Raw genomic sequence first — 14387 nt, 5'->3', positions numbered from 1 at the left:
ACATCTACAAATTTTCGGAAATTCTCTTAGTTTTCAGTTTAGACCTCGAAATCCACTTTTTTAGTAAGATGCTAGCTTCATTTATTTTATTAGAAAACGAAACTAAGAAATTAACTTTCTACCCCCACACTTAAAGATACCTTGTACACAAAGTCAGAAATTAAAAATTGTTATTTCGAGTTCAATGTGACAAAAGATGACCGTTGAAAAAAGCGCGGGAAACGTTCGAACTTGGCGGGCGCGGTTTTTAAATTTTTTTCAAATTAAATTATAGATTTATTGTAATTAGTAATCAGAATAGTTCTAAGTTGTGAATTTTAGATTAGTGTTATTCCTATATTTATTATTTATCTTTTCTACGTAGGGTAAGTTTTTTCTGAATACTTTTATGAACGAGCCGCCAGACCCAGGGGGCACAGTGCCCCCTGTGGGAGCATTTGTTACAATTTCAAACGAATCTGGAATGGATTCCGACTGTTCGTCGGTATCCAAACGAAAATTAAAACGAAATTATCTTCATAGGATATGCAAGCAATGTAATAAGAGGAAAAGGAAACATAATAATGATGCATTAAAAAACACTGATTGTCATTGTAATGATGAGTTTATAAAGGTCCCCATGAATAATTTACCATCTTCTACTCCCGATAACGTAAATTCTCCTTCCCACGCTCCCACACAAATAGGCAGGACTAATTATGATTGCAATGATCGTGGCCCTTACATTGTGCATGTTCATAAAATACAGTCTGCGGAAGACGACGGCACCAATCTGCACCCTATTGTGTTCGGCAGGTTTTTAAAAAAAAATTCTTTTAAAAAAATTGTAAATGGCAGTTTGAAAAGGATAGGAAGAAACAAAATGTCTCTTTCTTTTCATAATTATTTAGACGCCAACAGCTTTCTCCAGTCAAATTGTTTATCTGAAAATAAGTTGAAAGCATATATACCCACCTTTAATATTACTAGAATGGGATTAGTAAGGGGAGTTCCAACTGAGTGGTCTCCCGAAGATATAAAGGAAAATACTAATATGCCTATGGGATGTGGTGATATAATTAAAGTCAGACGTTTAAATTATAAGGTAATTGTAAATAATGAACCAACTTGGAAACCCTCTCAAACAGTTGTATTGACATTTGACGGCCAAGTATTACCTAAACGTGTTTTTATGTGTTTCAACTCTTTACCTGTACAACTATATACTTACCCAACTATACAGTGCTATAACTGTTGTCATTTTGGCCACACAAAAACAAAATGCAGGTCCAAACCAAGATGCTATAAATGTGGACAAGGTCACACCGGTGATAGCTGTAATATTGAGGAAGATCAGGGCTCTTGCTGCTTATGTTCTGGGCTACATTTTGCGTCAAGCAAAAAATGCCCAGAATATTTTAGGCAAAAAGAAATAAAAACTACCATGGCTGAAAACAACCTATCATACATGGAAGCATCAAAACTTCACCCAATAATAAATAAAACATATGCTGATGTCTTAACATCCATTCCAAATAAAACTTTACAAACAGACAATACTATTGTACCCGGCTCACCCCCATCACGCATATTATCGTATAAAAAAACTGTTGTTACTAAACCACGAACCCCACCTAAACCTAATAAAGGTTATGACAGTGAAGCTCACAATTCAATTGTAAAGGATTACAACATGCCCGCACCCTCTAATGGTTGTGTATTACAAACCTCACCCAATGCTGACAAACAGAGTGAACAGAACTTAATAGACTTAATTACAACTTTAATTAAATTGTTATCTCAATCAAATTTAACCATACCGACCAACGCTGCTACTTTATTCAACCCTAACAATAATAATAATAGTCATAATGGACAGGATAGTTCAATGGAACTGCAGAAGTATCATAAGTAAAAAACATGAACTTGTACATATTGTAAATACTTTTAAACCTTTTATTCTTTCTTTATCTGAAACCTGGCTTAAGCCGAATTATACATTTAAAATCCCTGGCTACTCCTGTTTAAGGAATGACAGGGCTGATGGGTATGGCGGTGTGTGCCTTCTTGTCAGAAACTCTCATCTTATATCTCCTCTTCCTCTTCCTTCACACAGTGATGATTTTTCTATCATTGCTGCTATTGTTAATAATATTTGTTATGTTTCCGTTTATATTCCACATCCTTCTTTAAGAGTCTTTAGTGAAATTAGAAATATAATTTCACTTCTTCCTCATCCTTTCATGATTTTGGGTGATTTTAACTCTCATCACACATCTTGGGGTAGTTCCTTTTCTAATTGTTATGGACATGAATTGTTGGATATTTTAGACTCATATGATCTGTGTATCTTAAATACCGGATCCCCTACCCGGCTCACTAGGCCTGATGAAGCAATCAGTGCTATAGACCTGTCTATTTGTACTTCTAATTTAGCGTCTTTATTAACTTGGTCTACTTTGTCATCCACATTCAATAGTGATCACTATCCCATTGTTATTTCCTTTCCCTATAATAAACAAAATGAAGCATTAACATCAAAGCCGCGATTAAAACATAAAATCATTGATTCTCATTGGGACAAATATACTACATTAGTAGAAGAAACATTTCTTCAAGATACAAATACTTGTGATACGGACTATTTTAAATCTGTTTTATTACAAGCTGCTGATACTGTTTTTCCTAAGCGAAAGCCGCGCCATAATAAATTGTCATCACCACCATGGTGGGATGAAGAATGCACTAATGCTATATCTAGGCGGAGACTTGCTGAGAGGAACTATCGCATTAACATGTCATTGGAGAATTATGATAGTGGACAGAACCAGTCAACTCTCAAGAACTGGAGAGCTATCAGATCTAGAATTCGTCAGCGAGTTCATATACCTCGGGTCCTTACTGACCGACCGCGGAGGCAGTGAGGGAGAGATAAGGAGGAGGACGCAGATGGCCAAAACAGCGATGACCAAGCTCAAACGAATATGGCAAAATCGCAAAGTCTCTAACGTCACGAAAATGAGACTCGTCCGAACCTTAGTTTTCTCAATCTTTCTCTACGGGGCAGAGTCCTGGACAATTAAGGCATCCGAGCGCAAGAAAATAAATGCATTTGAAATGTGGTGCTGGAGACGAATGCTCCGAATTCCGTGGACGGCCAAGAGGACAAATAAATCTATCCTGGATCAGCTTCGCATCCGAGTCAGGCTCTCAACAATCTGTTACCAGAGGATCCTCAGCTACTTCGGTCATATTGCCCGCCGACAGTCAGATAACTTGGACAAAGTGATTGTGACGGGCAAAGTAGAAGGAAAGAGACCCCGCGGCCGATTACCTAGCCGTTGGTGTGATCAAGTAACCGCTCTAACTGGGTTGCCAGTCGCAACCGCCATTCGAGCAGCTGAGGACCGGACGAGATGGAAACAGCTCACGAGACAGGCAACGGTCAAGTTTCAGGGACACGACCTTCAGCAATGAAGAAAGCGACGAAGAAGAAAGGAGAATTATGATGCACTATTGGAGATAATGAAAGAGACAAGGAAGTTGTTTAAGAAAAAGAAGTTTGAGGGTTGGAGGAATTTTTGCAGTTCCTTGTCTCCTGAAACACATTCGTCAGTTCTTTGGCGAAACATCAAGAGATTTAGAACCGCTATAAATCCTTCGAGTGCGCTTCTCCTTCCTATTGTATTAGCCGATCAATTCCTCGACCGTTTGGCTCCTGCTTCTGTACCACACCAAGATTTAATTATCCGTTCCCTACCCGTTAAAACCAATAGCTTTTCTTCTTTAAATCTTCCTATTACTATGATCGAGCTGAAAGGAGTGTTAAACCACGTAAAGGACAGTGCTCCTGGGGAAGACGGGATACCATATTCCTTTTTATCACACATTGGTGAAAATGGCTTATGTCACTTTTTAAATTTAATAAACAAAGTAGTTTTGTCAGGTGACATTCCTTTATCTTGGCGAAGGCAAATAGTGCTGCCCTTTTTGAAACCAAATAAAACACAGTCTAATGTTGAGTCTTTTCGCCCAATAGTTTTATCATCGGTAATTACTAAAGTAGTTGAACATGTTATTAAAAATCGTCCTGAATGGTTCATTGAGAATAGTGAGCATCTCTCTCAGACACAGTTTGGTTTTAGAAAGGGGAAAAGTGTGGCAGATAGCTTGGGGATTTTTACTACTGATATACGTAATGCATTTTTAGACAAAAAATCCACAGTCGCTGCTTTCTTGGATATTAATTCTGCATACGATAACATTTTACTCCCCATTCTTAAACAAAAGCTGAATAATTTAAATGTCCCACACCTTTTAACTAACTTTATTTTTAATCTTCTTTCCGAGAGACAAATTATTCTGGACGTTGGAGTCCCGTATACACCAAGTAGATTGGTCTGGAAGGGGTTGCCGCAAGGTTCTGTACTAAGCCCTTTATTGTACAACATATATACACACGACTTAGAAAGGTCTGTTGGTGACAATGTTAGTATCCTACAGTATGCGGACGACTTGGTCATTTACGCCTCTGATGAATCTGTGACAAATGCTTGTGAGCATATTTCTTCATCTTTATCTTCTTTAAAAACTTGGATGGATACTAATGGCCTAGATTTATCTCCGTCAAAGAGTAGCTGCGTTATTTTTACCAAATCTCGAAATCCTCCCACACCTACTATTACTTATGATAATACACCTTTACCAAGCAAAAATCAAGTAAAGTTTTTAGGGGTTGTACTTGATGCAAAACTAACAGGTCTAGCCCATTGTGAGCTTGTAGTTTCAAAATGTGAACGGAATTTGAATATGCTCAGATGCCTACGTGGTGTCTGGTGGGGTGCTCATCCAGCTACTATGAAGTTGGTTTATAACGCCGCTATTAGAAGTATTTTAGATTTTGGTACTTTCTTTTTAGATCCTGGGAATGTGACAGGTTTTAAGAAATTGGACCTGATTCATTCTAAGGCATTAAGACTCATTACAGGTGCAATGAAATCCACTCCCGTTAATGCACTTCAAATAGAATGTTGCGATCCCCCTTTAAGATTTAGACGCCAGTATCTCTCTGACAGATTTATTTTCCGAATTGTTCAATTTTATAATCATCCTTTACCTTCCAAACTTGAATTATTGTCAGAGAAATTGTCTTCTACTAATAAGCCCTTTCCATGCCTAGTAAAAAGTTTTCAGAAATATAAATCGTTACAAGCTCCTACACATTCCTTTAAAGTCCTTCCTTTATTTAAAACTTCATATGATTCTCTTCTTTTCTCTCCTACTATTTGTTTTTCTCTCAACATAGATAGGTCCGATTGTAATGTAAACACTACTTTTAACCATATTGTAAATACTAAATGGCCAAATTGGCATTACATATATACTGATGCATCCAAACATCCCACAGGGTGTGTTGGAGTAGGTGTATTTCATAACCAATATAATATAGTCCAAAAAATAAAATTACCACCAGAAACATCTATATTTACGGGAGAATGCTTCGGTCTTCTGAAAGCAATAGAATATGTTATAATTTTTAAACTCAATAAAAGTGTTATATTTACAGATTCACTTAGTTCTTTACAAAGCTTAGAAAAATTTTCCTTAAAACTGAATCCTTTCTTCCACATAACATTTGAATGTAAGAGAAAGTTGTTGCATTGCCAATTAAACAACTACACAGTCACTTTCTGCTGGATACCTAGCCACTGTGGCATCATAGGAAATGTGAGAGCTGACAGTTTGGCAAACGAGGCAACTGTGAGTGGCGATTTATACCCATACACGATTTTCGGACACGACCTGAATGCTTTACCTAGCATATATCTCCGTGATACATGGGATTTGAGCTGGAGAGAGAGCAGTCAGGTCAAGGGTCGCTTCCTCTACGCTATACAACCTTTAATCCCAAGAAAACCATGGTTTGCCAAACTATGTTTTAATAAAACTGCCACTTCGTCTTTAATCCGCATGCGTCTTGGACATATTTGCCTTCCGGTACATCTGCATAAACTTGGCATAGTATCTAGTGCTGCCTGTGAATGTGGTGAGAGTTACTGCGATATGAATCATGTTTTCTTTTCCTGTCCTTTATATGACCACTCTTTCCTATATGAATCTCTAATATCTCTCTCTATTCCTCTTCCTTCTAATATTTACTTACTTCTTAGAGATAATAGACCCTGTGTATATAGTGCATTAAATAAATTTATTATAAATAACAAGATTAAATTGTAGTTTAATATTATTTGTTTTCTTTTCTTATATATATTTTTTAGATATGAAATTATTCTGATTTGTTTTTGTATAATTCCCGGTACGATTTAATTATTTTAATTCGCGTTATACGTTTCCCTCGCTTTGTTGACAAAATGTAAAATACTTGACACTGGCCAAATGCACGAATGGTGCCGAGCCAAAATTAAGAAGAAGAAGAAGAAAGATGACCGTTTCAAAAAAATTAATAAAAATATGTACGATTTCAACAAAAGTAAAGATGAAATGGAAAATCAAGAAGACTTACAAATTGAAAATAAAATATTCGCTAGTAATATTAACTAACAATGCAGGCACTGAAATAGTTGCAACTTTGAGACTTTTGATTTTGACATTTAATTAGATTAAAATTTTGATAATTTAAGAATTTATTACTATAAATTATACAAAATATAATACAAAGATAAAGATGTAGATTTACTGTTTTTAATTTGATATTTACAGTTTTCTATAGTTTTTTGAAGCATATCTACAGTTTTGCTTTATGCTAGGGTTGGCAACTAAATAGGTTTATTATAACTAATGTCCAATGTCCAATTGTCCACTGCTTAAGTGAGATGCCGCGAGATGCTACCGTGAAGCGCGTAATGACATTTTCGTACTTGTCCCAGAGACGGAGAATATTATTATTTACACTACAATCGTTTCTTGTCCCTTAAAATTTCCAACGGTAAATTCTTTACAGAGACCAATTTTGTAAAGCGTCAACTTTAATTTCCAAACGTTAATATTCAAATTTAGCAGTAAATTTACAAAAACGCAAACCGAATTTAGTCCCCGACAGGATTTGAACTCGTGATATACATTTCTGTAGACGCTTTCAGAGACCTTGATGGCATTGATCTTGGTGTGAAATCATTAATTTATATGTTTAGAGAAGGAAAAAACATGTCGCAATTTTCTAGAGAAACTGGAGTTCATGTTAGTTTTTTTTGTTTGCATTCATCCTACCAACATTTTCATAAAAAATATATTTATTTTACATTATTTTTGTGTTTATTTATATTATTACAGAGAAAAACAGTTATATTCTTGGTATGACGATATCAAGACGAAGAACCTTTGCTGCATCTTCAAAGGTCCTGTAGACCACGACTCATATATATGCCACAAAATGCCCAAAATATGTTTCGAATATGAAGAAAGTGGATTTAAACCGAATAATGACTGTGCCGGCATAATCAACACAATTCAATATAATTTAACTGCATTGTAGATGTATTTGTTTGTTTATCTTTCAAGTCGAAACAAAATGGATTGACATGATATTTTGTAGTGATAGTTTTAGGTCAGGTGTGTGACATGCGCTACGTTTTATGCTTTAAGAAAATAATCACATTACCAAGGGAAAGTTTTATTATCTTAAGAAAAATTTACACTTTTCCTTCACAAGCAAGTAACAGTTAGTTGTGTAATAAAAATTAAACCTACAAATTTACACAATTACTGATGGAATTGGTATAATCTAGGCTTGCATGGGTAAGTGCCATCCTGTTTTTCAACCATGAAGCACTTTTATGCTCTGATGTGAAAAGCAGGCCATTAAACAATTTGATTGAGACCTATATATGAGATTTATACATAAATTAAATTGAGTATTTCACGTCAAGTCTCATGGTGTGTGATGGTAGGAATGATTTCCATTAGTTCTGACAGTTACTTAATTAACAACCTAATTTACAAATTACTAAAATATAATAATTTTAAATGAAAAAGAAAAAGATACAGTGAACACACTTCATCTTACATATCTAAATGTATTCATTTTTCATTGCTTAATATAGGTGCTTTGTTTTTAAAGGTATGTTCTAATGAATGTATATTTTCTTTGTAAAACTTAATATAGTCTCAGCAGCTGCTAGAAAATATCCAGTCATCACTCTCATTCTAAAAATTTTGATTAAAATGGGGATGATTGATTGCATTTAATTTTTTTGCTGCTGTTTAAATGTCTAGTTTATCCTTCAACACTAAACCTATAATAACAAAATTTAAACTAACTTAAGTTTATTTTGACTAATGGCTATACTTAATAGATCTATATTTGCGAACACATGATCCTTAGCTGGTGGTATCTTGGTTTCATTATTTGATATCAGTAATGCATGCCAGCCAGATTCTCTTGCACCAATGTAATCCTTCTCAAGATCATCACCGATATGCAAAGATTCACTTGCCTTAGTTATCTCTTTACATCGTAGAAGAGCTTCTTGAAATATTCTACTATCAGGTTTACTAAATCCACAATCATAAGAGGTTAAAATGAAATCAAAATATTTACTTAAGCCTAAATTTTGAAGAATATCGTAAAGACGAGGGTCTGAATTCGAAATCACTCCTATAGCTATCCCCTTCTTTTTTATTATTTGCAGCAATGTATTGCTTCCAGCTGCTACATCCCAACATTTGGAGGTTTTGAAATCATTGATTAAAGTGTTCCCTAAGCTTCTTGTGTCAGCACCCACTGGAAGATGATCTTGTAAAGTTAGCTTGACCACTTGTCGCCACCATTCTTCCCAGAGGATAGAATTCCTTCCAAAATTAGGATGCTGTTCCCACATCATTTTAAAGTTTTCCCTCATCTTATTTTGAGCATCACTTTCGCTTCCCCTGTAACCATATGTACGTGCAATCTTTGTGTAATATTGCGAGGGTACCATTTTGAATTTTAATAGGGTGTTCGTCGCATCGAAAGTGACTAACCTTATACCCTGCAGACACATCTCAAGGGGATTTGACGTCTTTCTTTGGATTCTAACATAAAATGAAAATTAATTAGCAGAACAGGCAACAAAACTAGGGAAAATTAACGATTTATTTTAACTACTACATATTGTCTAGGTATTACTATGTTGATTTAATTTTAAATGATAACTTTTTTCTTTTTTTATTAAAGATGTTATAGCCTGGTAAAAAGACGTTTTAGCCATTTATTATTATTTCTTTTTTGGACTTGATTTAGGGATGGCGATCTGAGTTCGTTCAATGGAAAAATAATTTCTTGAAGAAAGATCGATTTTTGTTGACACTAATCATGCATCGAAATTCGCACGACACTAAAAAATCGTAAAAAAAATTCTGTTTCGAATAGAACAGAGTGAAAGTTAAGTTGGGTTGAACTGAATAATTGTAAAATAAATTAATTTATAATTCCAAACATACAATTATGAAAAAAAGTTATATTATTCACCTAGCTGACAAACAAACTAGATGTTGGTTACACCGGTTACACGACTACAGTTTCTTCATCAAAAGACAAAAGCAAAAAATCATGTATATAATTTAAATATGTTACAGTTAAAATTGCGATATTTGTACGAGATTGAAAACAAATCGTTTTTTATGAAATAAAAAACAAATTTCTTTTTACCAGTCTAATACAGGTATTTTTTTACATGACTTTAAATGTTTTCTTCTTACATTAAACAAGTGGTTTCATAACCAAGGAGATAATACTAATTATTAAACATCCATATCATTATACATAACATTCCTAACAAAATTATTAATTAATTAGTTCTTTGGAACGTAACAGCTACATAAGAGTCCGAGTTAATTCATTTAGTTAATTTATTTAATAAAAAAATTAGTAAATTACTTTATTATTACTTGTAACACGATGTTGAAGCTGTGTTACTTTTATCATCTTGTTAAATGCCAGAACTGTGAATTTTTAAATGACGAAATTTATAGGTCATTCGATTCTACTGAAAAAAATCATTATGCGGCTTAATGCTCAACTAAGCTTCAGCATAATTCGGCATTGTGCGTCACTGAGTCGCATTATGCTCTGTAATTGGAAAACTACCTGTATGTACTTAATGGTAGTTTTCCAATTACAGAGCATAATGCGACTCAGTGACGCACAATGCGCTCTTGTGCTGTAATTGGAAAACTACCATAGTTTCGGAGGAGTGCGTGAATAAACAGACAGATTAAAAATTCCCTTAGACACCACTCACCGAGTTTCTCATCGGGTTTTGTAGGGGGTTGCGATTTCGATCCGGTGGTAGTTTTAGTGAATCACTGCACTTGCTAGGGCCAGTGTTAGAAATTCTCTCAAGTTGAACCCGTAAGATGACTTACCGGTCCGGGTGTAGTTGAAATAGCTCGTTAAGATACTAACGAACCGGTAGCAATTTTTTAATCTAAAAATAGCTCATTCACATTATATTACTTTTCTTGTGTTATCCTGTGTTCATTTTTATTAATTTTCTTTAAAGAGCCACATTGAATCTACTGTTTTGTTATGTATTGATAGATTGACATGTTTATAGGAGGAAGTTTTTAAAGATATTTCATTCCTTCGAATCGAATATTTACTCACTGTAGTCTCTTTTCTCTCTTATTACTATTCCATTAATTTCGTTTTATTTCGCTTTTCGCACATCAAACAAGTTTTAGCCTTTAATACTGAAAAGATACTGTGTAGACTATGTTTCCTTTGCCTGTTTAATGGACGAAACAAACAAAAACAAATCGACATTATTGTTCATTCAACACATACGACGTGTTTTTAGTGTTTTTTTATTTTATCAATTTCTGTATTTTAATTGATTTTAATCAACTGAATTGAAATTTTAATCAATAAATACATTTCGATTCAAGGAGAGGCAGAAATCTTCAATATGGTTTACGTTACAGGAGGTAAGGTACCTATGATTTAAAATAAATAAATAATTAGGCCACGTCAATGTATCAGAACCAATGCCTTATCATCAGGATGTCCTATCTGTTACCCTTTTACAAATGCGCGACTTAATTAGTTATTTATAAAAAAAAATCTATTAGTGAAAAAAAATTAAGTACCGTAGCCTGTAGCAGACAATCCAGTGGCTTATTACAGAAATTACATCTGGACTCATGATTAGTTCTCACAAATTAAAAAAGAAAAATACGTTTTTATTTTGTACTCGTGTTATTTTACCATTTTGCTTTTTTGTCTACATAACTTATAGTTTTCCAACTCCCAGTCCATCCTCTTTTATAACATTTATAATGTTGCTCATGAGCATCTTGATATACAAAGTTTTGCTTGTGCCCTAGCCGTCATAGTAAAAACCAAAGAAGAAAAGTAATATATTTATTAAGTTGCGCCACAAGCAAGCTTAAGGCGTTGGAGCCAATTAAAAAAAAGTCACAATTTACAATACATTTGAAACTACACAGCTGGTATTATCTTACTTGTGGCGGCTATAGACTTTGACCTCCCGTCGCTATGGTTTCAGAGGTTTAAACTTTATTTAATGTGTCTATAGTGCCTCAGAGATTGGTTACCATAAAGTGGGATGGGATCACAATTGTGCATATTAATTATTGACTAATAAATGATTTGATGAATAATCACAAAATTTAAAAATTGTTAAAGATGGGACTATTGTGGAGAAGAGTCCTTTCAGTTTCATGGGCTGGTTCTGGGCCTTGCTGAACTTCTTCTCATTGTTGTAAGTATTCTGCAGTAATTATATGTAATTGACATGGTGCTCATTTTAAATAGCTTTCAAAGATAAATCGGCACCACTCTCACCTCATGCTGGCTGCTTCACCTTGTACATGTAAATCAACAATACCAGGAGCATAGAAAAGCTGCAGACTAAAACGACTAAACTTTGCTTTAGGACACTTACAGCGTTTGACCTGGGGTCAGCCATTGCGTTTTTCGTAAAGAACCCATTTTTCATCACATGTCACATTTCGATCCAATATTCCTTCATTTCTGTATCGATTCAACAAGGCAACACAAGTTTCAAGATTCATTTGAAAAAAGTTTCACTAAAAAATCTCAAGCCATGATGGTTCTATGTCAATTCGAAGTACCTATTACAATAGAACGGCAATCTTATACTTTAACCCCTATTATATTCCTACTCATTAAATAAATGTAGAAAAATCCTGATTTTTATTGCAGGTTCCACACCCTGATAGATTCTAACTATAATAAACATGGCAAAAAATACACAAGGGATTTCAGACCACCAGGAAGTGGGTGAGTAACTCATATTTTTCTACTTATTTTATTTTGAAATTGAACTTTCCTGCTATCTCATATATGAGTCGTCTATTATCAAACGTGGCAATCTGTGCATTTGGACAAAAAATTTTTATTGATATGTCAATACAGATTGATTTGAATATAATTGTCTCCTTCAAAGAATACAGTTCAAAACCTGCATTAAATAAAGGTTAATAGTTAACCTGTTATTTATCTAAGATGTCGTTCCGAAGAGGTTTGTGATTGCCAATGGAATACAAAGTCAATAATTAGTTTTTCTGATTTACCAATCATTGTTCAAAAGTCAGATTGCCGGCTTTGATAATAGTCGACTCATATAATGTATCTGGTAAATGTAATTAATTTCAAATCAAAATCAATTTGAAATTGAATCATTTATTATGCAGTTCCCTGAGCAACAGGTGGAAATTCTCATGGAATCAAATTATTTTGCCAAATTTATTTTTGGCACCATAGCACGACAACTCCTAATTTGTGTTCCCATCGATGTTTAAAAAAATGGTCCATGGAACACGCCAGTTGGGCTTTTCTACTTAACTGACTTTTCTGGCTAAGCTAAGGAAACATCTAATTTTGTAGTAGTCATTAGAAAGGTCAGGGAATGATGAAAAGTGCCCACAGTAAGTTGTTACTACCAGCCATAGCAATCAGCCATGACTAAGATTAAAACGTTATTTACAACTTACAATAACTATGCAAATAATAAACAACATTGCTTTGTTTTAGGCCTCCTAAACCACCAACCAAAAAGTTTGGGGGCTTTGGTCCATCTGGCTCTGGGCCCTCACCACCACCTATGGGAGGCTGCGGCTGTGGTGGATAATGGATGTCTTCAAAGCTGTCATAACATTTCAATATTAACAATACCTTAAAAAAACTAATATTGTTTTATGTATCTCAATGTATGAGAAAAAACAACATTTTTTACCTATCTTTATTTAAACATTTCAATTATATAAAATTTTAAACAGCAAAATAAAGAAAAAAATATATTATTATAATATGACGTATTGGAGGCTGATTACGTCAATTTAACGAAATAAATACTTAAGGAGTTCGCCTTTTAATAATTAACTTAATGATTAACTATTATCGTTTCGTTGTTCTATAAAAACATTCTGGCCAGATAAACAAAAATTGACATCCACCTAATTATTATTTTTGAAAATAACTCGGAAAACAAAATGTGTATACATATCTATTATATACACTAAGTTAATATTCGGAATACGAAAAATTGCGGGCATGTCATAGATTTAAACATTTACATTTAAAGTTGTCATTAAAAAGGAATGAAGGCATACAGAAAAAAAAAATCTGTCGACGTGTATCTATTAAAACAAATACTAATGGCGTTATATTAACTATTTAAATATATAAGTTATATCCTAAAATTATTCATTTGGAACAGATAATTCATTATTTGTAAGTTTTTAATCTCAATAATGTAATGAAAATGTAAAATTCAAATTTACTTGTATAAAATAAATATATAATTAATTTTAAGCTTCCCATTTTTGTCTTTTGATTCAAAACAAACTACGTTCCATGAAATAAGATTCATATTAAATATTAGATATATTAATATTTTAAATGTGAAAGTACGTCTGTGCTTCATTCACGCCGAAACGGAGCTTAAGTTTCACATGATTTTTTAAACAGATTCCCGAAAAAAAAATATTTTTCTTACGGGATACGGCACCAACACTGATTACTTAAAGTTTCATTATTTTCTCAGTATTTTTTTCATGAAACAAACTACGTAGATCTTGCTCAATATTTGCAGCTGAGCCCGCGTGGCTTTTGTTCTTTTCATTCGAATCCTGTTTATGGAAAATACTACGTTGAATATAGAGACCATTCCATTCAGAAGTATTCATAAGAAGTATAGCTTTCCGAGTATTGAACTGTTGGCAGTTTTTACTATAAAATCACACAACGTCTACCTATAGGTATATGCGTTTGTTCACTCATAGCTCCAAAACAACTTATTATACTTCGATTACGACTACCAATACGAACAGGCGGGCTGTGACCTCATTCACTCATGAACATTCACAAATAAAGAAATTTGTATCTGGTATCGTGTTACCTTGTGTTAAAAAAAAAGACTTCGTTG

At 33.9% G+C, this 14387-nt stretch overlaps 3 protein-coding genes and 1 long non-coding RNA gene across 4 annotated transcripts; 3 read left to right on the top strand and 1 right to left on the bottom strand.

Annotated features, from left to right (window-relative positions):
- The first annotated feature begins 255 nt into the window (after nucleotides 1-255).
- On the top strand, nucleotides 256-1894 carry LOC149503437 (uncharacterized). The gene has a single exon (XM_089732892.1). It carries the CDS (start codon nucleotides 389-391, stop codon nucleotides 1892-1894), a length of 1506 nt encoding a protein of 501 aa, XP_089589018.1. The 5' UTR covers nucleotides 256-388.
- Nucleotides 1895-6612: 4718 nt separating this feature from the next.
- Nucleotides 6613-7476, top strand: LOC149503436 (uncharacterized). The gene is made up of 2 exons (XR_016325747.1): nucleotides 6613-7176; nucleotides 7270-7476. It is a non-coding gene; the product is annotated as an uncharacterized LOC149503436 (long non-coding RNA).
- Nucleotides 7477-7593: 117 nt separating this feature from the next.
- Nucleotides 7594-9489, bottom strand: LOC114246353 (rhythmically expressed gene 2 protein). Its single transcript, XM_028178837.2, has 2 exons — nucleotides 8959-9489; nucleotides 7594-8865 (listed from the first exon to the last, which is right to left on the bottom strand). The coding sequence occupies exons 1-2, from the start codon at nucleotides 8976-8978 to the stop codon at nucleotides 8247-8249; spliced, it is 639 nt and encodes a 212-aa protein (XP_028034638.2). The 5' UTR covers nucleotides 8979-9489; the 3' UTR covers nucleotides 7594-8246.
- Nucleotides 9490-10720: 1231 nt separating this feature from the next.
- Nucleotides 10721-13781, top strand: LOC114245308 (uncharacterized). Its single transcript, XM_028177443.2, has 4 exons — nucleotides 10721-10902; nucleotides 11624-11699; nucleotides 12164-12241; nucleotides 12995-13781. The coding sequence occupies exons 1-4, from the start codon at nucleotides 10884-10886 to the stop codon at nucleotides 13089-13091; spliced, it is 270 nt and encodes an 89-aa protein (XP_028033244.1). The 5' UTR covers nucleotides 10721-10883; the 3' UTR covers nucleotides 13092-13781.
- The last annotated feature ends 606 nt before the right edge of the window (nucleotides 13782-14387 follow it).

Source organism: Bombyx mandarina, chromosome 01 (genome assembly GCF_030267445.1).
Source record: "Bombyx mandarina strain Sakado chromosome 01, ASM3026744v2".
Classification (NCBI taxonomy): Eukaryota; Metazoa; Arthropoda; class Insecta; order Lepidoptera; family Bombycidae; genus Bombyx; species Bombyx mandarina.
Note: the sequence above shows the minus strand (reverse complement) of the source record. Positions and strands in the feature narration are given on the sequence as shown.